The sequence below is a fragment of the Carassius auratus genome, unplaced genomic scaffold (genome assembly GCF_003368295.1).
Source record: "Carassius auratus strain Wakin unplaced genomic scaffold, ASM336829v1 scaf_tig00030567, whole genome shotgun sequence".
NCBI classification, from domain to species: Eukaryota; Metazoa; Chordata; class Actinopteri; order Cypriniformes; family Cyprinidae; genus Carassius; species Carassius auratus.
Window position 1 is genome coordinate 13709 of NW_020525865.1, and position 27260 is coordinate 40968.

Below are 27260 nucleotides of genomic sequence, written 5' to 3' on the forward strand. Positions count from 1 at the left end.
GCTCAAGGGCACCGCAGTCGTGGTATTGCCAGGCCCGAGACTTGAACCCACAACCTTAGGGTTTAGGAGTCAAACTCTCTACGACTTCCCCCCACATACACACATATACATACAGTATATACACTCAATGGCCTCATTATTAGGTACACCTTGCTAGTACCATGTTTAACCCCTTTTTGCATTCAGAACTGGCTTAATTATTTATGGCATAGATTCAACAAGGTGTTGGAAACATTCCTCAGAGATTTTGGTCCATATTGACATGACATCACGCTGCAGTTGCTGCAGATTTGTCGGCTGCACATCCATGATGCGAATCTCCCGTTACAACACATCCCAAAGCTGCTCTATTGGACTGAGATCTGGTGATTGTGGAGGCCATTTGAGTAAAGTGAACTCATTGTCATCTTCAGGAAATCAGTCTGAGATGATTTGAGCTTTGTGACATGGTACATTATCCTGCTGGAAGTAGCCATCAAAAGATGGGTTCACTGTAGTTATAAAGGGATGGACATGGTCAGCAACAATACTCAGGTAGGCTGTAGCATTTAAACAATGCTCAATTGGTACTAAGGGACCCAAAGTGTGCCAAGAAAATATCCCCCAAACCATTACACCACCACCAGCAGCCTGAACCATTGAGACAAGGCAGGATGGATCCATGCTTTCATGTTCTTTACGCCAAATTCTGACCCTACCATCTGAATGTCACAGCAGAAATTGAGACCTATCAGAACAGATTTACAAGTAGTTTTTTCCAATCTTCTATTGTCCAATTTTGGTAAACCTGTGTGAATTGTAGCCTGCATTACCTGTTCTTAGCTGACAGGATTGGCACTCGGTGTGGCCTTCTTCTACTGTAGCCCATCTGCTTCAGGGTTCGGCGTGTTGTGCGTTCAGAGATGGTGTTCTGCATACCTTGGTTGTAACGAGTGGTTTATTTGAGTCATTGTTGCCTTTCTATCATCTCTGACCTGTCTGCCCATTCATATATATATATATATCCTGTTCATATATATATATCCACCACCACACATTTCACCTCTCTTAGTATTTAACCATTAGTATATCTGTTTCACAGCATCTCAAAGCTTCTATGAACCAGTGATTTCCTCCTTGGGTTTTGTTTTACCACTGCTGCTCAGCATGCATTTGGTAATTATATCTCATTTGCAAAGCAATTTCAAAGCCTCTCTTTCTGCCCTTAACACCTCTATAGGTGACACTAAACCTGCTCCTTTTCTCAGATAAGAGGCTGCAATTTTAAAAGTGAAAATAAATTACAACAACAACAAAAAGCCAGCTTTTTGTCTTTCTTTCATCTTTCTAGTCTGAACAAGTATGGTGTAATGTATATTTGCTTTTAAAAACATGAATAATTCCTCTTTTTTTATTCAAATGCTCATGATGCAATGCTTACACAATTCATGTATGTATCTATCTTTCTTAAAATATGGTTGAAATGAATAGAGCACTGTTGAGGAGTATCTGCAATTCAAACACAGAAAAGAAAAGCCACACTCGCTGATATGACAGCTACAAATCGTAAAGTTTATCGGATTCTCTGGGTCACTGGTGGTCTACATGTTAATCTTGTTTAATATTTCAGTGCAGCGAAATAGATTTGACTTGAAGTGTCAAATTCTTTTTGACAGGGTTTAGAGACAGTGCCTTTATTTTGACACTGAATAAAGCCAGCACTGCAATGGAAGGAAATAATGCAAGTATTTACATGCATAGAAATAGCAATAATCATGATGAATGGATTCCAGATGCTAATTTTAATGTATGCAGCCGCGCTTCTCTACGACAGCACACAGATGCTCAGTTTTGCTGTAGGGACGAGGGTGCTGGAAACTCATTTGCATGCCGAACTGCTATCTTAATGTGGATATTTATTTTAATTTAATTTCTTACCCGCACATACCGCACGGGAGGCTTTTGTGGCAAAGTCACATTAACCTCTGGCTAGTTAATATTCAGCTGGCGAAGTCCCCCAGCACTTGATGAATATTCATGAGGTGGGCGAGGCCGTCCCCTCACTCCTCCTCCAGCTCCATGGCGCTCGCGCGGACATGTTTATTTCTGAAAGCGGCAGCGCACGCGGCCATCATCATCATCGTCATCCTCATCGTCCTGCAGCTCGGTCTGCGCGTGACAGTCGCTCAGCTCAGTATGGCAAACAAGAGCGCTTTGCCCACCAAAGAGCGCTCTCTGAAGGGCAGGGAGGAGAAAATGGTCGTGGCAGGTAAATTCCGTCTCTCGTGAAATGTCAAGGGACACTGATGTTAAAGCAGCTTGATCTAACACTTGCGTTTCTCAATGAATAAACTCTCGTATGCCACATTACATCCGGGACATCAGGACAGTTGAATAGACGGCAACTTCCGCATTCAGACAAAAACCATGGTAACCGGAATACCGGCAAAACGACACACTTATAGTTATTAATATCTTAATAAATGAATATAAAATCTCATTCATTCACTGTAAGAGGCTTTACAAGCGCTGTAGTTTTGTGTAATTGATTTGATGAGAGGAGATTTACAGAGGGGTCATTTACAATATGGTGAGTTTTTGGCTTTGAAGCTTTCTTGTCAAAACAGAACAAATTTGACAAATAGCATGAAAGCCTAGTAACGTTAAACTTTTAATAATTGTCAATACTTTGGTTAACTGGTATGTATCGCTCAATTTTATTTGATACAATATTATGTTTTTTTAATTAAAGTTAATATAATTTGCCTGTTTCATAATGCCATAACTGAGTGAAAAAAAAAAAACAAATTAACAGTAATTTAATAAAACGTAAATGTATTATTTACATGTCTTTATAATGATGTATCAGGGTGGGCAAAACTCAAAAACGACTTCGCTATCAGTTTTAATTTTGTACATAACTCATATTTGTTGTGATTTTGTTTAATTTTTTTAAATGACCTCTTTTGGGTGGCCATAAAAAATGCATCAGTTCTTGGCTTACTTGGCAGGACTGAGTTCTTGTCTTTTTAGAGTAACACTAGGCCCAGTTGGCTAGGCACTCCCTGCCCTTATTCCAAAAATAGTTGTGGTGTTCCCTACCTTAAATAAATGAATGTATGTAATCACCAGCAAACAACCAGGTGATTCTGTGCTTTCAGATATAACCATGACAGTTTTGCTGGCCTGGGGCATCCTGGGAGTTCTGGTGCCCTAGCAGTGTCCAGGGGCCCATCTGTGCATTATGCGCATGAAAGCTCCGCCCCCGTCACGCATTCCCGGCCCTTCTGTCGAAGCAGCTCGCTGTCACGGCATGGCGGAAGCTTCCGGGCCTCTGCATCCATGGGGGGTGGAACAGAGTTTTGGGGAGGATGATCAAACCTTACATGCTGTTGCCATGCTGGCACAGTTTTGGGCCTAGAACTGCCTGAGAAAATGTACTGATGTCAATGCCACAGTCACGCCTCTTTTTTAAAATGTCTTTATTAGCTGTCTATTAAAATGTGACTTATTTCATTAGATGTTGATGTTTTGTGCAGAGCATTCACATGCACACCTCTTTCAGATCTGTTTATTTGTACTTTTACTTTAGTATTTTAGTATGAGAGCAGAGAAAATTGAGGAAAGCTTGATATTTAATGGAAAAATACATGTTTAGGATTTAATTAGATAAAATGTTGCAGCTGATATCGATAATTATGACGAAACATTTCAAATCTCCGTTTCTTTCAAGCATATTTTTTACTTTCTAAGTGGAAGTTAGAATCCAGACCATTAATTGTGTTTTTAAGCTGTTCTTTAAGATTTCAAACACTTTGTGTGTTTTTTTTTTTTTACACTTTTTATTTTTCTTTAATAAGATATACATATATCTTACACTCTAAAAAACGCTGGGTTGTTTTTTCAACCCAACTGCTGGGTTGAGGCCGTTGGATAGGACTTTGGGATGTTTTAACCCAAGTTTGGGTTGAAAATAAGGTTTAAAAAAAAAAAATTTTAACCCAGCGGTCTGGGTTGAGGACGCGGACGTGAAGGAGAGCACGCACGTCACGTCAAGATCGTACGTCTCCAGTCCAGTGCGAGCAGCCGCCATTTTCTCAGCGTGATAGAAGCGAGAAGCGAGTGAAAGTCTATGGTAAGTAAATATTCAAAATGTAAAGTTATCTTTTATTGTTTACCCGGTTGTATGAAAGGCGGAAGGTTTTATGAAAGGCGGAAACAAAGGAGCTTAATGTTATATATATATATATTTTAAAATAAAACGGACGCGGTTTTCGCCTCAGACACGGAGGTCTTAACTGCCTCATGTAACGGTACTGAACAGAGGATGTACTTTTAATATAACGTCTGTGAATGTATTTTGTCATATTTACACAAGGTTTTACATTATCTGTACTTTTTGAGGCGTATGGTCATGTGAATTTGTCTTTTTTTTCGCGGTTAAACTGAATGTATGTTTGTCTCCTAAAGGAAACGGCATTGTGTAGTAAAGACTAGCATAATTATTTTGAGGCTGTTGAAGTGGTAACTGTTAAAAGTATGTTTTACATGTAATGTTTCAGACTTGTCCAGCTCCTGTCTTCATTGTCCTCGCGCTGAGAGTTAAAGACACAGAAGCTGTTTGTGTGAGGAGTCACAGACCTGTGTGAGGATGAGGAGGAGGTGTTCTTCTGAAGAGAGGGACAGACGGTTTAAGGAGAGTAAACTTCAGAATAACATCAAGTTATCTTTATTTTTACTAAGACTAAAATAATGTTGTTTTTTTAGATGTTGCAATCCAGAGACAAGATAACTTCATTCTTTTGAGACTGATGTAAGTTAAGTTATTATTACTTTTTTTTTTTAGAAAATTAATGTTTATGTTGTGTCCTGCCTGTTAACTTCACATTTTGATGCAAAAACAGTGTGATTTTATATATATATATATATATATATATGTCTGTATGTGTGTGTATGTATATATATGTATGTATATGTTAATATTTTATTGAAACCATTGATGTCCCTCTTTGCAGAACTCAAACTAACTGCAGTTAAGGACACACAAGTCTGCTTGTGTGAGGAGGTGGTTTTCTCAGCTTCTTTGGAAGAGAGGGAAAGATCATTTAAGGCAAGTAAACTTCATAATTTCATGTTATCAGCTGTTGTTGTGTTTTACTAAGAGTAAAATAATATTTGTTTTTGTAGATGTTAAAAGCAAGAGACATGGGAGAGCATCATTCCTTTGAGATTTTATGTAAGTTATTTTTAGAAAATAAATGTTTCTGTTGTCTCCTGCCAGTTTACTTCACATTTTGATGCAACAAAAGTGTGATTACGTGCTCATTTCATTAAGACCATTGATGTCTGTGTTTTTTATTGCAGAAATCAAACCAAGTTTGGAGTTGTCTTGTCTGATTTGGAGAGTCATCATTCTTGGTCTTCGCTCTTAGAGGTAAAGTTCACACAAAAAATAATTTACTTGCCCTCAAGTCATTCCAAACCTATAAGACTTTTGTCTGTCTTTACAACATAAATTAATATATTTTTAGTTTTCTCATAATATTTGTTAATCCATTTATAGTTTAGATAATCAGTATTTTCAAGCTTCATAAATATACAGTTATTGTAGAAGTAAATTCTGATATTTATATATGAATACATCTTAAATTATATGATAGCAAACATGTATGTTCAAAATAAAATACTGGTCTCCAAGACCAGCAATGGAGGACACAAAAAGAGAATATTAAATATATTCATATTTTTTCCAAAAAATGAGCAGAGTTTGTATGAGTCTGGAAAAACATGGGGAGAGTAAATTATGAACATTTTAATTATTTGGTGAACTAACGGTTTGAAGAGCAGCCCTCCACGTACATGAACATTTGTGAGGTATGTGAATGTCATGACTGTTTTAATGTTTCAGTAAAGAAGCTTTCTGAAAGCGATATTTATTCAAACAATATCACCTGTCCTCACACTAGTGCTGCCATTATAGCATTCTGGAGCGCTGTGATAGACAGACATTAAACAAGCACACAAAGTGTTGAAACTTTAACACCGATTATTTACCTATCGTTACGGATGTGAATGCACCTCTACCTGAAAATGGATAGTTTAATTAAATGTTTAATTTTTTCAAATGTGTTTCTCTTAGGCCACTGATGAAGAGCAGGCGGTGACTGGGATGAATGCTGGTCAGAGAGGAGAATCTTCTTTCCCCTAAACTGATGCAGCGGTGGTTTTAAAGGAGGACGCTGCCCTGGATGATGTAGAAGATGTCAGATGCTGTGCTGATGGGGTTTCTTCATGACTACATCAGTTATGCTAAAGAGATCATGAAAATTGACCGTGATGCATGATCTGTATTCATGGACTATGAAACAAACTGTAAGTGTATAATTTGTTAAAAAAAAAAAAAGTTAAATGCTTTTTCTGTGTTGTTTAGTAGAAGAGTTTACACTCTGTCATTCATACACCTGCTCACATTCTTTCACACACACACACACGCGTCTGTTAAAGGTTATAATATCAAAGTTAATGTTGTGATTTATTTGTGTACTGTCATGCCAGAATAGTTGGAAAAAAACCTAATTCAGTTATATTCATCAAATGTTCAATGCTTTGTTTATGAACTCTGTAGCTGTTAATGCCATCCTTTTCTGCATTTCTTCTAACATGTTACTTTTTGACTTTTCTCTTGTTTTTAATAAATATTTTCCTTTTGATAATTATTATCTGTGTGTAAAATTGATATTTAAAATGAACAACATTTGTAGGTTTAATGCCTAGCTCAATTTGGGTTAATTTTAACGTAGAAATGCATTGTTTCCCCACATGGCTGCACTCTGCGAGTTTATTTTCATCCAGCAGGAGGCGCTAAGAGCGGGAGAGGTAGGTTTCTCCGGTAACGGCTGCAGAGCTGTGCTGAGCTCACAAACGCTGCCTTATCAAGCACATGCGAAATGATATCGAACATTTTCTAAATACAGTAGTTTTCCTTCTGAAATACAGTGATAAAAAAACACCCGCTCTGGTTTTTGAAACCCTGCAATATAGTCATTTTAAACCATAAAAAATGGCAACCCAGCAGGCTGGGTTAAATGTGATAACCCAACTGGTTGGGTTAAAATAACCCAGCGCTGGGTTCGTCCCTTTTTGACCCAGCGCTGGGTTGTCAAAATAACCCAAATTGGGTTGTTTTCAACCCAGCAGTTTTTAGAGTGTAATAGAAAAAGGAAATTCGTAGTTTCTGCATGTTCTAATGAGTGATATTGTTTCAAATCATGAAACAGGTTTGTGTTGGGTGACTTTGATGATGCGTACATTCAGCACAGTTTGCAGTGCAGGCTGCAATATTAATATACATTTTTTTCTCTCTTAGAGATTTGACCGTAGCTTGAGTTGACAGTAGTAGTAACATCTGTAAAAACTAACAACATCATTTTTGAAATGTAATTATTCTGACTGTTTGAGCCATTGGTTTTCCATAGTAGCATTCATGCAAAGTTACTATAGCTTAATCACACAAAGCACTGTAATTATAATCCATTACTGCTTCAATACCTTTAATACATGTTTACATCGATAATATATAATTTGATATGAATATCCCACATTTCTGCCCAAATACCATGGTGCATTTAGTGTTACAGTAAATCCATGGTAAATGATGGGGATTTGTAGATTGAAAATCCTTCTGACTGTATCGTTGCACACAATGTTTCTACTGTTTTTCAGCGCTGTTTCATCTGGCTTTAAACTCTGAAAATGTCATTTGTGTTGTACACTAAACTCACAGCACTGTTTATTGTCCAAGTGACCAACTCATAAGTGAGTAAACGCATCTGCTCTGGTGAGCTTATGCTGCCCTGCAGTTTGAACTTTGAACAGAGTGGATAAATGGTCCGTGTGACAAAGTTAAAGTGAGAAGCGCTGTTTTATTATGCTTTTGTCGCATAAAAATGTAATCGAATATTTATCAAATTCTTGTTATCGTTTTATTAAGGAAAATAATATTGCAAAAATTATCGTTTTATCGCCCAGCCATATTGTAAATAACTAACTTTATTAAATTAAATTGAAAGGGTTAGTTCAACCAAAAAAATAAAAGAGATCTTTGTTCATCTTCAGAAAAAAAATTAAGATATTTTTGATGCATGTTGAAAGCTATCTGAACCTCCCATAGACTGCAAGGATACTACCATGATCAAGGTCCAGAAACATAGCTTAGACATCGATAAAGTTATCCATGTGACATCAGTGGTTCAACCTTAGTTTTTTGAAGCTACGAGAATACTTTTTGTATGCAAAGAAAACAAAAATAACGACTTTATTCAACAATTCGTCTCCTCTGTGCCACCATAGCGCCATTTTGGAGCATGTGCTGTTCTGCATCAGCTGTGCCACACGGATACGTTTTCTACGTTTCCTAAAATTACGATTGAACCACTGATGTCACATGGATTACTCCATGCTATGTTTCTGGACCTTTGATCATGGTAGTACCCTTGCTGTCTATGGGAGAGTCAGGGAACAAGATTCCATCAAAAACATCTTAATTTGTGTTCTGAAGATGAGGTCTTACGCATTTGGAACAACATGAGGATGAGTAATTAATGACAGAATTTTCTTTTTTTGGTAAACTATCCCTTTTAGTTAATGTTCTGCCTTGTCAGATTTGTCTGTTTCATTAGCATTACTTGTGATTCAAATCCTTATTTTGGGAATTTATTCTTTCATTGTGTGTATACCTGTGAAATGATGCACATTCCACCTCATTGCCATTTAAAGAGCAATTTCATCTGACCTTGTAGAAGAAAAAGTTCTATAAAGAGTGACTGGGTGACTGCTATTGGTTTTTCATCACCCTCTGCACAGAAGTATTTATAAGATGCTTTTTATCCAAAGCTATATAGAATACACAAATAGGAGGCTCAGACCGCCGTGAACAGGCTGTAGTTAAGAACTTTGCTCAAGTGCACAGTGGTGACAAGTAAAACTGTAATCAAAGTAGCTCTTCAGATCCTTAGCTTCCCATACCTGAGAATGTAACCATAACTGTAATGAGCTAGTACCCAAGATTCCAAATCCCTAGATTAAAATATACTGCTGGCCTTTCACTATTTAAAGAACAAAACTATACTATGGACCCATTTGGTTTGTCATGCTGAGCAAAACCATGTTCATTTGTGTGGCTGTGAACATTTTTATATACAGCTATAGTATTAAACCCATATTTTTACATCTTCAAACCATTCAGAAAGTTGACATTTATTTGCTTAGGGCCTGAGAATACTGTTTTCCCACTACTGTATCCGTTAGCTTAGTTTTGTTTCAGGCATCAGAATGCTGGAGGTGTTCCACCGATTACGTGCACTATCTTGCAAAACTGTAGCAATGAGGGGGGCCATCCTTCACCATAGCAACCGGAAATGGTTGCTTGGATACAGGTTTGAATAGAAAGTATGGTATGAATGCATCAGCAGTCTTCTCCAGGGGACATAAGGCACTTGAACTTGTCGGTGACTCCAGTGTCTCAGCTGATTCAAGTTGACCCTGCATGAGGTGGTGTTGGTGCAGTCCAACAGAAATGGCCTTGAATGTGCAATGTTTAACAAGAACGTGAAGACTGGTTAGTTTAAAAACACTTTCATACTGAGATTGATTAGATTTTTCTTTCATATTCAGAGTGATAAACACAGCAGGTAGGCCTACATGCAGTTTAGACCTTGTCTTTACAGTAGATGTGTTTATATAGTACCGCTTGAAGCAAGAGAAACAGTTTTATCTTCAAGACAATATGGTTAGGTGGCAATGGAATCATTTGAATCAATATTTCACCCTGCTAGGTGCGTTTATAATCGGATTACAAATAGTGAAATCATTTCCAATTGGTTCCAAAGAGTTTGACCATTTTAGTTTCTCTACTGAATCTCTGGTAACTCTGAGTTGTCTTAACCCAACACCAGTGATATGCATCCAACCAGCATTACAATTAATTCATATACCCATATTAAATTTTAGCGTTGTGAAATCCTCAAATCTTAAAAAGCAATGGCAACTTTGACAACAGAAACACATGCTGTAATAGTCCAGGTTAACATCAGGTCCTTGGGTCATGAGAAAGTTGTTGTATTGAGGGATTGTGAAGGCTCATTCCAGTGCCATGATGATGGACAGGCAGACTCCCAATGAAATTAGCAGAGAAAACATGCAATAGTGTTGCGATTCTGTGCGCTTTCTGATATTTATCAAGGCTATTGCTTTTTCTTCTGTTTGCCGGAACACAAATCACCCCAAATTAGGTCCATTTTAGCTGAGGTTTCGGAGAAGAAAAGTCCTTTTACCAATCTCAGCGCTCCATAAAAAGTCCTCTTCTGGTTCTTTTGTCAAGCTCACCCCACCTTCCTTTGCCTCACTTTCTTTTTTCCCTTTTGCCTTCACTGTCCTTTTATCGGCAGAGCGGTTGGTAAGGTGTTGTGGTGTTGGCGAAAGCGTCTTTTGGCACAGTCACAGGGCACCGTTAAAGGAGGCAGACTGGCACGTCCTGGACCCATGCCAGAGCTCCTCAGGAGAAATACCCACTGCTGTGGTTGATGTGTGAGTGTGTGTGAGAGAGAGAGACCGATAGAACAGGAAGAGAGAGAGAGAGAGAGGCATTATGGGAAGGTGAAGGGAGGAGGTTGGTGAGTTAGTGAAAGAGAGAAAACACTAGGTTTGTGGTGCCAGAGCTTTTGTGGATGTTGGTTGTGTTGGCGTGTTCTTGGCCAGCTTCACTTTATTCCAGTTTATTTGTTACGTTATTTTTTTTTCACTCTTTCCTGGATGTAGCGGCTTTGTGTTCATCTGCTGCCAAAAGGCACGAAGGAATGAAAGAAAAAACGTGCAGCTCCATATTTCCGCTGCTCTAATCTGTTGCGCATCCCTCTCTTATATTCCTCTGCCCATTCCTATCGTCATCACTCACTCCGAATATTCATTTGTCCTCCATTTCTCAACTCCTTTATTTGGAAAATGTGTTGTTTCCCCTTTTCTTTTCAGATCCTCCCTCGCAGAAATTAGAAATGGCATAATTGTATGCTTGGCTGGCAGGTCAGTGCCAGGTGGTCTTTTCAAACATTGTGAGATTTGGCAAATGTGACTGCAAAGATGTGTATGTGTGTGTGATGCACAAGTCCTCACCCTGACCAGAATAAAGAAAGCTTTGCTTTTCTAGGTGACAAAACAAGCTGCTCTTTTTTATCTTGATTTGGGAGCATGGCTTTTGCTTGACTGCTTGTCTTTGTCTCTTAGTTATTTGCTTGTTATCTCATTTCTTTGTATGTTAAGCAGCATTCTTGTTGTTAAATGTGGAAAACAGGTTACACGGGTTAAACCAGTTTTGCAAATGAAACCAAATGCACTTGTGTGCACATATGTGCTTTAATTCTTTCTGGCGTACTATTCAGAGTGCCTGTGAATAATACAATTCTGTGATTCAACCTGTCTGACATATGGCTAGTGAGATTGGTGTATGTATATTTTATTTTAGTTAGCATGCTGTGCTTTAGCTGTTAACGGCACAAACCCTCTCAGGGAGTTTTTCCTTATTTAAAGTTCCTTTAAAGCACTGTTGTAACAGACAGCAATACGTCTTTGTCCATTGCGTCACACCTAACTGTGCTTTTTTTTACTTGAGTGTGTTGTCACAAATTTTGCATTTTTAAGACCCTGGCCTCATTTTCACCTGGTATTAAGATGTTATTTCAGTGATCCCAAATGGTCAGCCGAGGCTTAAACTGTTTTTTACAGTTTAAAATGCACCTCTTGTGACCAGTGCTGTTTTGGATATATTGAGACACTTCCCTCTTATTTCTTCACACTCTGCATATTATATTCTAGTTTCTAGATATGGCTCACGCCCCTCCTTCAGTGTGAGTCCATTTATGCCAGTCAAGAAAAAAAGTCTAATTACTAATTGATTAGAAAAGTAATAGCATACCTCTCCTTAGAAAGCCCACAAGATTTAAGTTCCATTCTTATCTAAAGCACAAGGAGTGCAGGATATGTTATGTGCCAAAGTTAAAACTTTGCTACGCTAGTCTAACTTTCAGGCCAAGCTTTTTGCAATTGGTAATGGACAGAGTCTCAGTATTAAGGTCTTTATCGTATATAGTTTAAACTTTAGGGAGATTAAAGGGGGAATGAAGTGTGGATTGCCCTAAATGCATTATTGTGTGGGTTTGTTTGTGGGGCCATGACACATTTCTTCATCCATATGCTAATATTAGTGCACAGTGTGTAAACCACTATCCTTTGCGGCCTGGAGATTTAGGTGGTAAATCACTTCAGTCTTCTTAGCTCTAATCCTCCCCACATCTGTGCCCCTTTTCTCTTCCTCTTTGCTGCTCTAATTCCGGTATGGCACAGTTGGCCATCATCATCCATCCATATAACTCGGGAAACATTTGGTTTGTCCATCCTTTATCGCCCTTGTGGCCTAATGCACTGTAGGTTGTTCCACAGGGCTTTCAGAGAGCTGATGTTGTTTCCTTCTGATGCATTTGCATCACTTGTGGTTTGTGACCTTCTCGGGATGGTTTAGAGGTGTGTGTGTGTGTGTGTGTGTGTGTGTGTGTGTGTGTTGGGTGGGGTGGGGGAAGTTCAGCAGTGTAATCTGCTAAGTGTCTCCCACTGCAGAAACAGCAGCACTGATTCAGCTTAGCCTGAGCAGACCAGGCAAATCTGCAGTAATCCTCGCCACAGAACCCGGTCTGACAGTCCCACCATCTGGAACAGCGCCACCTCGTGCATACGTACACCCCATTATTACAGAATATTTATATTTCTGTCTTTCTCTGTTTCTGCAGCAAAGCATGCAGCAAATGGGAACCCCACAGTGGAGCCTTTTCCTGATGGCATGGAGATGATCATGTTTGGTGAGTTTGGAAAGGATCATATTCCAGACTTTTTTAGATACAATTAGCCTATTGCTTCCTAAAGTACCACTTGTTTCTGAGTGGTGGCACATGGGAGACCCAGGGTTGAAGTCCAGCCTGTTCCAATCTAATTTCTCAATCTCTCCTCTTGACTTCTTGTTTTCAAGTGCCAATAAAAATGTGGCTAAAGGCTCATTTAAATGAATCAGTTGAAATGTCAATGACTACCTTAACATGAACATCAGTTATCTATTTTTTTAACCTTATTCAGAATAAGACAAAATTATGATTGGGGGGGGGGGGGGGTCGTGGCCTAATGGTTAGAGAGTTGACTCCTAACCCTAAGGTTGTTGGTTAGAGTCTCAGGCCGGCAATACCATGACTGAGGAGCACCTTGAGCAAGGCACAGAACCCTCAACTGCTCCCCGGGTGCCTCAGCATAAATGGCTGCCCACTGCTCCGAGTGTGTGTTCATGGTGTGTGTGTGTGCACTTCAGATGGGTTAAATGCAGAGCATGAATTCTGAGTATGGGTCACCATACTTGGCTGTATGTCCCGTCACTTAAGTTGTTTACATTGGTTGCTTTTTGAATATTTCTTTGATGTTCCCACACGACGCCATCCGAAGTACACTCCAGAATTTTACAAATCAATGTATAGTTTGTAGTCATTATGGTGCCATATACAGCTTGGGGTGTTTCATTTTCAATTTTACCAAAGCGTCAACTGCATTTATTTATTTGTCATGCTATATGAAGCTTGAAGCTTTGGTAAATTTGAAAATGAAACACCCCAAACTGTATATGGCTCCATAACAAATACAAACTATACAGTACGTTGATTTGTACAGTTCTGGAGTGTATGTTGGATGGTGTCATGTGGGAACATCAAACGAATATTCTAAAAAGCAACTGATATAAACAACTTAAGTGACGTGACATACAGCCAAGTATGGTGACCCATACTTCAGAATTCATGCTCTGCATTTAACCCATCTGAAGTGCACACACACAGCAGTGAACACGAACACACACCCAGATCAGTGGGCAGTCATTTATGCTGCGGTGCCCGGGTAGCAGTTGGGGGTTCGATGCCTTGCTCAAGGGCACCTCAGTTGTGGTATTGAAGGTGGAGGAGCGCTGTACATTCATTCCCCTCATCTACAATTCCTACCAGCCCGAGACTCAAACTCGCAACCATTGAAATGGATTACAAGTCCGGATCTCTAACCATTAGGCTACGACTTTTCAAACTGTGGGTTTGTCTTGTTTTGCTTGTGTTTTGGGCAAAAGCTTTTGTTTTGAGAGGGTCACAGAGTATCAACAGTGTCTGAAATATCTTTTTTTAGTATGTAAAAATATAATAATCAGCAGAAGCATTAAAGATGTCAAACTGACGTAGTTAGGAAGGGCTTTGTGGAAGAAGCAAAAAGGAAATTTTGTTAAAAAGTCTGTCTGTGCTCAGTGATTTATCTGCAAAAGATTAAAACTGTCCTATTATTATCGCTATTTGATGTCTCTGTCCCATATATATTCAGGAATGGGCTGTTTTTGGGGAGCAGAGAGGCGCTTCTGGAGGATTCCTGGTGTGTTCTCTACTCAAGTGGGCTACTCTGGGGGCTTCACACCTAACCCTACCTACAATGAAGTGTGTTCAGGTTAGTCCCAGCCACACAAACACAGCCAGTAAAATACAGATATGCATGTAGACACACGCCCAAATCAATTTGTCCTTTTTGCCGCTACATGCTTGTTCATCTCCCATATCGAAGAGGTCTCTGATGGCACTTTTCCCAACCTTAAGTCACACACACTAGAGCAGCAGCAGCTTCACTGTACCCAGATTAGTGCTTCGCTGCAGTCTTCACCAAAACATTCCCTTCATCTGCAGTGAACTACCCAGAGTGCACTGCTCTCTCCCAGATCCGCAGCCCTTCCCCCCCTTCCTCTGTATGACCTACTTGTAGCCAGACAGTTCAGAAGAGATGAGATGGAGGGAGGGATGCAGCTGTGATGTTGCAGTTTCTGAACTGGTCCCATTGAGAAGGTTCTTCTGACTGCAGCTCAGAGGGTTTGATCTCTCCAAACACACACACAGGCTCTTTTAAGTGTGTAGTGTGGAGAAGACTTGCGGCTGTCAGAATTGCGTTGAGTGTTGGGGTTAATATGTATTCAGGCTTTGTTATTTGTAAGAGTACGGTACAGATTTACACGATTGCTTTTGAAAGATTTGTCTTTGACAGATTTGACAGAATGATTCTAATGATCTGAAAACCTTCTTAAACTTTATGCTTAAATGGTTGAATACAGTTTTGTATATAATTTTAAATTGTGCCTGCGTTTTGTGGCTGACATCTTTCCTAAATTTCTTTACAATACCATTTTAAATGTTTAAGCCTTTGTGGGCCTGCCTGATCCAGTATACAGGATACACCTCGTAAAGTTGGATAAGAGAAGTTTATCTTCATCGTAACCACATGAAACAGACAAACACATTCACTTCAACTACAGTACAAAAGACAGTTTTGTTTTTCAAAGAAGTCTCTTACATTCATGAAGTCTACATTTAGTTGATCAAAAATACAGTAAAACGTAATATTGTGAAATATTATTAAAATTAAAAACAATTGTTCTCTATTTGATTAGATTTTATTGAATTTCCAGCAACCATGATTATACCAGACTTTAGTGTGTCATGATCGTTCAGAAATCATTGTTATATGCTGTTTAGTGATCAAAAACCATTTATTAATAATTTTTTTATATTCTTTGATGAATAGAAAGTTCAAAAGAACAGCATTTCTTTGAAATAGAAATTTTTTGTAACAATACAGGTCCTTCTAAAAAAATTAGCATATTGTGATAAAAGTTCATTATTTTCCATTATGTAATGATAAGAATTCAACTTTCATATATTTTAGATTCATTGCACACCAACTGAAATATTTCAGGTCTTTTATTGTTTTAATACTGATGATTTTGGCATACAGCTCATGAAAACCCAAAATTCCTATCTCAAAAAATTAGCATATTTCATCCGACCAATAAAAGAAAAGTGTTTTTAATACAAAAAAAGTCAACCTTCAAATAATTATGTTCAGTTATGCACTCAATACTTGGTCGGGAATCCTTTTGCAGAAATGACTGCTTCAATGCGGTGTGGCATGGAGGCAATCAGCCTGTGGCACTGCTGAGGTGTTTTATCACAATATGCTATTTTTATCACAATATGCTCATTTTTTTAGAAGGACCTGTATATACGTCTTAACAGTCATTTTCTAATTAATTTAATGCATCATTGCTAAATAAAAGTGTATGTGTTGCTATTGCTACATTCATGAGGTTGTTAATATTGCTAAAAATAATTAATAAATGTACAATATTTGAACAACAACTTGATATCTGAGTAAAAGATTAATTCAAATCCTGTTCATTTTCTAATGTCTGAGTTTAAAGTATGCTGCAAAATCACAGATCATTTGCATAGCTCTATTTGTGAATGATCTGATCTAATCTAATTCTTTTTGTGCTGTTCTCTCCAGGTTTAACAGGGCACACGGAAGTAGTGCGAGTGGTCTTCTCTCCTAAAGACGTCAGCTTAGAGAAACTTCTCAAAGTCTTCTGGGAAAGCCATAACCCCACTCAAGGTAAACAAACACACGTATTCCCTCACATCTACACAAGTGCACTCACACAGATGTCCATAGAAAGACCCCTGGGTGCAAGGTGCAGTGGCCCAAAAGCAAACGGTCTCATGAGGGTAAAACCCGGATGCATCTGTGTGTTCACGCTGCTCCATGCATGTGTGTGTGTGTGTGCTGGATGGTCAGGATGTTCTCGCAGGAATTGGAACAGCCTCAGACAGGCTATGTTAATGTGTCTGAGACCAATTCAGCCATGAGAGGAAAAGAGACATTGCGTATGTGTGTGCATCAGTGCAAGCGTCAACTATTCCTCCAGTCCTCTAGAAACAGAACCAATATTGAACACACTGCTGATATTTGCTGTCTGTACTTGTCCTTCAGTTCCTCATTCGAGAGTAAATCAACCTTGGTGTCTGTCTGCAATCCAGCACTAAGCTTGAGAAAAACAGAAGAAAACTTAAGAGAGATCGATCTATCTGTCTATATCTATTTATCAGTCTCTCTTTCCCACTTTATGTTATTCACTGTTTGTCTGTCTCTCTGCCTGTACACGTATCTATACTTCTGTCTCTCAATTTGCCTTGCCTTGTCTTTCTTGTCTATCTATCGATCATCTATGTGTCCTTATGTCTGTCTGTCCGTCCGTTAGTCTGTCTGTCTATATGTCTGATGTAACAGTGTGACTGCAGCTTGAAGCTGTTGTTTGGCTCTCTGTGTTCAGTCACCCTGAAACAGAGAGAGAAGAGAGGAAGAGACACTCCTCTGAAACATTCATAAAGCTTGACCCTGAGGACCTGAAGCGCACACACCCTCTTCAGCTCTCCTTCGTCAGCTGGACTCTGGGACTAAAGTCTCTGCTTTAATACTTTATATGATGTCTATGGTCCATTCAGTAACTTCAATAACTTCTTGTCTGTATGTTTTCCTCCAGGAACATGTACAAATTCCCTTTGGGGATCAGTAATGCATGTCTGTATATCTGCCAGTTGAGGACACGCCCCTAAAACCTGAGTCAGAGCGTGATTTAAGAACGGCAGAGTGGTTTTCTTTGAATCTTTCATGTGTCAAATCATCAGTTTGAGCTGACATGATTACCCTGTGTGTTCGGTTCTGTGCCAGCTCTGTAATTCACATCATGTTCTGAAGGTGTCTGAACTTTAAAAAGTCGCCCGGGACACCGTCACCCTGTCAGCCAGAATGCCCCAGAAAGTAAAGAGCAGAAAATTACTCATAGGAGCCAGGGTTAGTTGTCAGGAATGGCCTTCAAATGTGATTAAACATCTAACTTGCTCTGTTTTCTTTTAGCTATAAGAATGCAAGGTATCTGCAGATATATATTTTCTAAATTGACTAGTCTGCAGGTTATCTGAACAACTGATTGACTAGCTGACCTTAGAGTGGTAGTTCACTGAAAAAATGAAGTCTGTCATCATTTACTCTGCAGAACACAAAAGAAGATATTTTGTAGAACTTTGGGGTCCCAACAATATTGACTTTCATTTTGTCACAGAATACAAAAAATAGTTTTGGAATAATGTGAGATTGAGTAAATGATGATACAATAATTTTAAAAAATAAACGATCCCTTTTCCATTTTTCTATAATAAGGCTGGCTTAGGATGATGTCTATCCAACCTGATCTGATGTGTTTCTTAGGGGGTGTTTGCATAAGATCCATTCTTGCGTTAGAAAACAGGTAGACAGATTGCAATACAATGGAAAACAAAGCAGAGGTCTCAAGGCACGTTTTTTAAAGCTGAAGCATTTTTAACTTGACACTTCATCTTAAAGAGTTTTTGTATACATAGACCAGGTTTTAAAAACTAGTGTAGACTGCAAGCAAGAACTTGCAGCCTTTTATTGTGATAAATTATAGATGGACAACAAACATACAGGTTTAAAAATATAACTTTTTACTGCACAAAACTATCATAGTCCTCCCAAAAAGCCTCCAAATTACATATAAGAGATGTTCCTCAGAACAGATTTAATGATCAGAAAAGACAATTTTAATTTGTAAATGTCTGGAAATGTATTGTTGAAGCGGTGGTTCTTTGAAAAGTATCAGTTTAGATATGAGACCGTTTTAGTAACATATATCCAATAAAACACTTTAGAGCCTGACTACAATAATAAAATAATGGACATTCATTTCTAGGATTTTATTCACTTTTCAGGTAAAAAAATAATAAAAAATCACACTTTTGTAATTCCCTCATATATCCCAAGTGGGCCGCACACCCCTTTAAGAAACACATAGTCTACAGGACCATCATGACCCAACACCCAAAAAACACACACATATACTCTTATAGAATCAAGTGAGAACATGAATATATGAAACTTGTTCACCTGTATTGACATTTAAATGTGCACCAGGTAAGATTTAATAATTTAAGCAACATTTCAGCAGCATTCCTCCATGTTGGCATGGCATTTTTAGGTTGTGTTTCATGATCCTGCAGGAGTTTGGGTAGAGAAGCATGATGAAGACCATGGCCCATGTGCATGACAGAAGCATCAGATTGTGTTTTTTGGCGTGGGGCGCGGGCGCGGGCCGCTGCGCTGCGATTGGCTACCAAGAATCGAGAACGTCTCTGTAGGCTGTTCATCCATGCATGCTTAACGCACATTCTATTTGTCTGTACTAGAACGCTCATGCTGAATCAACTATGAATCTGTGCACATGTGTGTTCATCATTGCTTAGAATAATAGGTAAATACAGTATAAATCCGCAAGTGTGTAAGGTATCATAGGCTGCATACGTGCACGCTTGTTTCCGTTGTGCACAGAGACCTGTGTATTAAGCTGCTGTCTCACAGTTCAAAGGGTTCTGCTCTCAGCAGCATGATTTCCGAATCGTCCTATCAGGGCTGGGATAGCAACATCCACAGCCAATCAAACACTCCCAGCACTCTCCTCTTTGTACCCCCACCTCATACCCAGCAACACTTGCTCTGACAGAGTCTTTAGGTCATGGTATTGCAAATGTGCGGTAGCTTCCCTATACTCTACGTTAATTTTCTAAAAATATAGGGTGTATGCTTCATCTTTGGCTGTGCTGACAAAGATAGTACAGGAAGCCGAGGGTTGAGTGAGACGAGTTGGGAAAATTGGGTTCCTGGATGGATTTGACGAACAGGAAATGACTGAAGCTATTTTAACAATTCTATCGCCTGTGGCAAACTGTAGAGTGGAGAAGTGCAGTGCGGGCACACACACGAGAGAAACGCGCACACATATGCTTGATCGCCTCAGCAGTTTGTTACTTCCTTGTTTAAGAAAGACCCCCCTCCTTTCCTCCCCATTCCCAGCGGCCCCCGGGGCTCTCAGTCTGTCTACAGGATAACAACATCTTATCTTCTCTGTTCTCCTCTCCTCCCCCATCCCTGGCTTCTTCTCTCCTCCATCCCTCGCTCCCCCTCAACATCATCCCATCAGCATTTCCGCAGTGACTCCTCATTCTTACCCTCCGCTTTTTATCTCTTAGTCACTTTCTTCATTCTGCCATCCCGCGCTCCCTCGTTCCGCTAACAATGAAAGAGGGCGGGTTTCTCTCCTCCTTTGTCCTCGTTTTTCTGTCTTGCCAGTTTCATCTTTTATCGTGTCATGTTTTTTTCTTGATTTGCAGTATTTATGTAGCTGCTGCGTCAGAGAGATGCATTATCGCTTGCTTCACGGGGGAGAGACAAGATGGCTGATGCAGGCGCTCATCGTGTCTTTCAAACGTAGCGGTTGATCTAGATTCTCCTAGGCCTGTAAACATTACATCCAGTTTCCCACCTGCTTTTGGTGTGACTGACACTTTTGCTGTGTATATTTAGCCCTGAAAAGCTAAACATCAATGCTGAAGCTAATTATGTACCCAAACTGTTTGCAGGATCTCCATAATTACTCCGCCACACTTTTGTTTTGTCATTGAAAACAAAGGTTATTGAGTTCACATGAACACCATTTTGTGCATAAGCCACCAAATGGGACAAAAAGAAAAGACCGCTTCTAAATTAAGAACCCCCCTTTGTCTTTTTGGGGTTCAGCAATGGGCACGTGCCTCTCGGGGGGTGACCTCGACCCCAGTCCCTCCTGAATGAGGGGGGCTCATTACAGTTTGTCAGTCAGCTAAGGGGGAGGGGCCGACAGAGGTCATTTATGGAGAGTAGATGAGAAACGGTCGAAGAAATGCTTATTTTTGATGAGAAGGGGGTGGATATGCTGGAAGAAAACATTGGCTTGTTGAGGAAGTAAAGAAACAGAGCTTATTTTTCCATCATATTGGACCATTTTGGATGCCCTGTTGAAGGTGCACAGTGTACTGGTGCATCTCAATAAATTAGAATGTCGTGGAAAAGTTTGTTACAGTAATTCAACTCAAATTGTGAAACTGGTGTATTAAATCAATTCAATGCACACAGACTGAAGTAGTTTAAGTCTTTGGTTCTTTTAATTATGACAATTTTGGCTCACCATTTAACAAAAACCCACCAATTCTAATTCAAATTAGAATATGTTGACATGCCAATCAGCTAATCACCTCAAAACATCTGCAAAGAAAATAGTTTCTCAGTCTTTGGTTCACTAGGCTACACAATCATGGGGAAGACTGCTGATCTGACAGTTGTCCACAAGACAATCATTGACACCCTTCACAAGAAGGGTAAGCCATAAACATTAATTGCCAAAGAAGCTGGCTGTTCACAGAGTGCTGTATCCAAGCATGTTAACAGAAAGTTGAGTGGAAGGAAAAGATGCACAACCAACCGAGAGAACTGCAGCCTTATGAAGGATTGTCAAGCAAAATCGATTCAAGAATTTGAGTGAACTTCACAAGGAATGGACTGAGGCTGGGGTCAAGGCACCAAGAGCCACCACACAAGTAGCTACAGTTGTCGTTTTCCTTTTGTTAAGCCACTCCTGAACCACAGACAATGTCAGAGGCGTCTTACCTGGGCTAAGTAAAAGAAGAACTGGACTGTTGCATAGTGGTTCAAAGTCCTATTTTCAGATGAGAGCAAGTTTTGTATTTCATTTGGAAACCAATGTCCTAGAGTCTGGAAGGGTGGAGAAGCTCATAGCTTGAAGTCCAGTGTTAAGTTTCCAGAGTCTGTGATGATTTGGGGTGCAATGTCATCTGCTGGTGTTGGTCCATTGTGTTTCTTGAAAAACAAAGTCACTGTACCCGTTAACCATGTTTACCTTTGCATGTGTTTTGAGTTGATTAGCTGATTGGCATGTCACCATATTTTCATTTGTAGGAGAATTGGTGGGTTTTTTGTTAAATGTGAGCCAAAATCATCACAATAAAAAAATAAAAAAAGACTTAGACTACTTCAGTCTGTGTGCACTGAATTTATTTAATACACGAGTTTCACAATTTGAGTTGAATTACTGAAATAAAGTAACTTTTCCACAAAGTTCTAATTTTTGAGATGCACCTGTATTTTAGCCCAATATTATGATTTACATAAAACTTAAAAGGTCTGGAGTTATTAATTTATTTTTTATGTTTTATGTTTTTTTTAGCAAGGATGAATTAAATTGATCAAAAGTGACATTAAAAAACATTGAACTTTCTGTTCATCAAAGAATACTGAAAAAAGATTCTGCAGCTCAACTGTTTCCAGAATTGATGATAAAAATAAGTTTCTTGACCATCAAATTAGCATATTAGAATGATTTCTGAAGGATTGTGTTACACTGAAGATTGGATTAATGGCTGCTTAATATCCAGTTTTGCCATCACAGGAATAAACTACATTTTTAAATAAAAACAGAAAACTGTTATTTTAAATTGTATTAATATTTCACAATATAACCGTTACATTATTACTGTGTTTCTTATCAAATAAATGCAGCCTTGGTAAACATACTCTAAGAAAAAAAGTACAAAACACTTGGGTACCCTTTCAAAAGGTATCTACTGTGGCATGGCTTTGGTTTTGTTTTAAGGTCTGAATAACAACAGCAACAATTAATGTTTGCCACAAATAATTAGTTTTCTAATCTAGAAAAGTGTTTTTTCTAGTTTTACAGTAATTTATAGAATGTCTTTTCTGCAAGAAAAATTAGAGTGTAAGAGATATATTCACAGTATAAAATTGTTAAAGGGGTCATCGGATACCCATTTTCCAGAAGTTGGTTAAAATTTCTCAATGGTTTTTTGCTTTAAATGCTAATGAGCTCTGCTGACCCCGCCCCTCTCTTCTATGGGGTGACGAACTGTGCTCTGAGAGACTGTTTACGTTAGCCACAAAACTTGCTAACTAGGAATAGCAATTGCAAAGCTTCATAAAAAAAAAACAAAAAAACACTTATCCTCATTTCTGCTCTAAGTGAAGCTGGATCACGAATGATAACACAAACACATTTAGATAGATCAGGGGCACATTTCCTTCACAAACAAAAGTATTCCACTGCGTCTTCAGTGGCTCTGATGTTGGAAGTAAATGATGACTACTATGTTCATTATTACATCCAACAACAGAACACCTCAATCGCTATGGAGCCATTCTTGTCTACATCTGGTCCGCCGGTCGGACTGTTACAGCTCACTCAGGGCGGGTCTACTGTAAGGATCAACAAACCTGGGAGCGGCCTTCATCAGTGTGATGTCACACAGACCAGAAGCTGAGAACAGCCTGTAAAATGGAATATTATTTTTAATGATTAAATAAAAAACACTGGGTGGATTTTTATCTTTATAGTTTAAATGTGTACACACTGCCAATGCACATTTATGTTAAAAAAAAAGTGTAAAAGTGAATTTAGCATGTGATGACCCCTTAAATTTAAATGTTTTCATCAGTGAAATGCTAGCTAATATACATACTAAAAATAAACACACACACACACATAAATATATATATATACAAACCATGTTACATTTACAGCACATTTTAAACGTGTTTTTATTTATAAGGATAATGTAAGAATTTGTGTGTGTGTGTGTGTGTGTGCAAAAGAGTTGAGGTTGTGAGCTTGTGTGTGTATGTGTATTACATAAGAGGTGTAAAAATAGACCCAGCTCTGCACCATTCCTCTTAGTTGGCTCCTCTCGCACGCACACTGCTTCATCGTACCCACAGGGCACACACAACAGTGCTCTGAACAACCCCTCACACACATACACTCCCTGCATCATACACACTCAAATTCACAAACTAAAGCATCACACATGCACCTTCACAAACACAAAAGGTGGACATACTCCCATCTACTTACCATCAAACTTCCTTTATAAAATGCAAACAACATACACATCAATTTGTGTGTTTTCTCGTCGGCATACATTTGAGCCTCAGTGTTTAAAAGCTGTTTTTGTCCACGGACACAGAGGCTCTTCGGTCACAGAAACGCAAGCCACAGAGTTTGTGAGTAAAGTGATAAACCAAGCAGACTAAGATTCAGAGCCATCAGTGTGACACATGATTGACATTTTGTGTGACAGGGAAAATTTAGCTTTTGAAAGACACTGAGAATTCTCTGGTGTCAGGCTTCACATCACAAACACACTGTTGTTGTTTCAATTTTTAAATTTAAAGGAATATTTGTCCCCTGAAAATAATATTTGTCAAGATTTACTCACCCTCGTGTTGTTTCAAACCGGTGTTCCGTTCACTCTCAGGGAAATTTTTTTACAAAGTCTGTCACCAGGGCAGTACCTTTTTTAAAACTTACACCTTTGTAACTTTTAGGTACTAATATGCAACCTCAACCTTTGGGTATAAAGGTGTACCTTTTGATGCTTGAATTAAACAATCACGGCATTATAATATTTAATATGAAAAGTAGATACTATTTTAAAGATTTGCAAAATAATTTTTATCACTAATTATAGTATTTTTAAACATTTAATTTATATGAATATCCAATATCAAGCAGTACTGAACAAAAGTGACTGATGACATATTGGATAGTTAAGGATTTTAAAAAAAAGATAGCAACAACACAGTTTTGGTGACCATTGTTCATCCATTGTTTTGTGTTCTACAGAAGAAAGAAAGTTACAGGTTTGGAACGACATGAGGTTTTTTGGGTGAAATATCCCTTTTAAGTTGCATCTGTGTTTATTTCTAGTTTCCGGAGTACTAATGTCCCTCAAGCATTTTCAAAAAAAACCTGAACACTAATAAATACAAGGTTTTCATCTTATCCTTTTCATTCACTCTTCCAATCTTTTTTTTTTCCCTCCTTCCTCATCGAGCCACATAGTGCTGATATTTGAAATGTCTGGATTGGTCAAAGCAGCCTTAGAGGATTGGCATCTGGCTGGATGATGCTGTGTGTGTGTGCTTTCACGTGCGTGTACAGCTTATTCACTCACAAGTACACATAGTAAATCTTTCCATTCTTCCCTCCGTCTAAAGCAAAGGGTGATGCTTCTTGACCTCTGCATTAACAGAAACCGTTTTCCTGCGGGAGAGCCATGTTATGGAGAGCGAGAGAGACTGCGTGTGACATTTATGGAGTCAGCTTCTGCCCAGCTCTCTGCTCTGACCCTGTTTGTGCGCTGATGACACATCTGCAGCGTTCTCCACTCTCGGTTCACGTGCATGTTGTGTGTTGAGAGGAGAGATTCTGTATATTATTCAGCTTGAACAGGGAGGATCATCAATAATAACTAAGCATCGGGATGGAGGCTGAAAAAAGAAGCGCTCCAGTCTGAGATGGAGTACATTGAGTGCTCATCGTTTCCTTTTAGTTTTTAACTCCTTTTTCCCCTCGTATGAGCCAGGATAGATTTAAGTGTTTTGATATTCAGTGACACTTAAAAGTATTTGGCCACTTAATTAAAAATGTCTGAATGGCATTGCTGATTGTAATAAAATATATATATATTTTTTATTATTATTTTTATTACTTTTATGTAATTTTTTACTTTTTGTATTTTACTTTATTCATCACTGAAATGAAGTGCATTTTAACATTTATTCAAAAAGAAAAAAATGATTTGCAAAATGTCTCAAAGTGGTTCCTTCATCATTTGTTTGCAGATGGTAAATGTTTGGTTGGAAGTTCCCGCCCGTGCAGTGGCAACCGTTAATTAAGTGTCCAAACATTTACCAGTATAACTTGGCTGTGTGATGTTTTTGGTGGCTCAGGCCTCAGGGTCACGGGGAAGGTCAGTGACTGTCGCTTTGGCACTTTGGAGGATCAGCCAATCAGAATGCAGTATTTTGGCCTTTGAAAAGAGAGCTACAGAGAGCTCATGGCAAGATGGCTGACATCCAGTTCTGCAAAAAGATACAAGAGAGACAGCAAATTCACTGTGGAAAAAAAAATGGCAAGGGAATACCGGAAAATACAAACATGTTTCCACATGTTATCAAGGAGGAAATTATTCAAAGACTGCTATTTTTTTCATATTTTCTAATCTTTTTTATTTTTTTGCAGCAATATCAGAACAGAATTGGATTTTGCTTGCTAATAATAGAAATGTCATTAAAAAGACTGATGTATACAGTGACAGGACTGCAAATTCCTGGGGTTTGAGTTTTTTTAAAGAGCTCTAAAGCGTGTGTGTGTATTTTTTAGGAATGGCACAGGGGAATGATCATGGCACGCAGTATCGTTCTGCCATCTACACCTACAGCCCAGAACAGCAAGAGCTGGCCGTGAGAAGCAAGCATGTGTACCAGGAGGTGCAGTATCTCAAAACACACACACAAACTTTCCTTTGAATTCTGTTGCTCTAGAATGAATTACGGATATTTTCATAACCCATAGTCCTAACCCAGCTCCAACATTATTTACTTTTATTTCTAAATATTTTTTACTATTCTCATTCATGGTTTATGTCATTTTTCTATATTATGTGTTAGAGGGGACATAAGTGAGAAATAAGGATACACTACCATTCAAATGTTTTGGGCCAGGAAAAGAAATGAATACTTTTATTCAGCAAGGACGCATTAAATTGATCAGAAGTTACAGTATAGACATTTATAATGTTTAAATGCCATTTTAAGACCATAATTTACAGCACTAATGATATTGAGCACAAAATCAGCATATTAGAATGATGTCTGAAGACTTGAATAATAACTCCCGATAATTCAGCTTTGCCATCACATGCAATCACATCTAATAAAATGATCATTTTATAAATCATGTTTTACTGTTGTTACTGTAGTTTTATTGTATTTTTGGTCAAATGAATGCAGCCTTTGTGAACAAAGTTCTTTCAAAACACTTAAGAGACACCAACATTTTGAACAGTAATGCGCAAATCAGTTTAGTTAATCAAATATAATCAGAGTTGAAATCCACTGATTTTCTTTTTGCCCCATCACATCTCCAGAAGCTGTCTCATTTCCATCCTCTCTTTTCCATTCTTTGCTGCTCTCAAACTGTCCACTGTCAAACGCTGACCGCCCACACCTGTCAGAGAGACGCGCTTGTGGATGCTCATGAACGCAGCTCATCTGGATGGCTGGACTGTTATCCCTGTCAAACTAGTTTGATGATGCTTTGGTTTGTGAGATACAGGAGCTTGGGTTGCCGTTCTTGCGGTAACCCTTTGCTCCTCATGTCATCGGTCTTGCTTCTAGGGCTCAGATGTGATTTGGGGGTGAGGGGAATGAGGCATGGGCAGGGAGGTGGGGTGACCCCTATTGGCCTTGGCATTGTGCACATCAGGGTGAAAGGTCAAGCTTGCAGGAGGCAGCTGTGGTTAAAGGGGCACAATCAGATCAGGGGACCGAAACGGACATGCTGTTGATGGCCCTAGTGACCCCAC

General features: G+C 38.8%; 1 protein-coding gene and 1 long non-coding RNA gene across 2 annotated transcripts; both read left to right on the top strand.

Annotated features, from left to right (window-relative positions):
- The first annotated feature begins 1826 nt into the window (after positions 1–1826).
- Positions 1827–27260, top strand: LOC113080259 (mitochondrial peptide methionine sulfoxide reductase-like). Its single transcript, XM_026252463.1, has 5 exons — positions 1827–2248; positions 12813–12881; positions 14419–14538; positions 16423–16527; positions 26057–27260. The coding sequence occupies exons 1-5, from the start codon at positions 2017–2019 to the stop codon at positions 26200–26202; spliced, it is 672 nt and encodes a 223-aa protein (XP_026108248.1). The 5' UTR covers positions 1827–2016; the 3' UTR covers positions 26203–27260.
- On the top strand, positions 2488–3495 carry LOC113080260 (uncharacterized). Its single transcript, XR_003281826.1, has 2 exons — positions 2488–2569; positions 3141–3495. It is a non-coding gene; the product is annotated as an uncharacterized LOC113080260 (long non-coding RNA).

Bases quoted from the DNA above. Each gene is read 5' to 3' on its own strand.
- LOC113080259 (XM_026252463.1), top strand. From the start codon at position 2,017: ATGAGGTGGGCGAGGCCGTCCCCTCACTCCTCCTCCAGCTCCATGGCG. The intron at 2,249-12,812 runs GTAAATTCCGTC...CTGTTTCTGCAG, and splicing joins GGAGAAAATGGTCGTGGCAG to CAAAGCATGCAGCAAATGGG. The intron at 14,539-16,422 runs GTTAGTCCCAGC...TGTTCTCTCCAG, and splicing joins CTACAATGAAGTGTGTTCAG to GTTTAACAGGGCACACGGAA.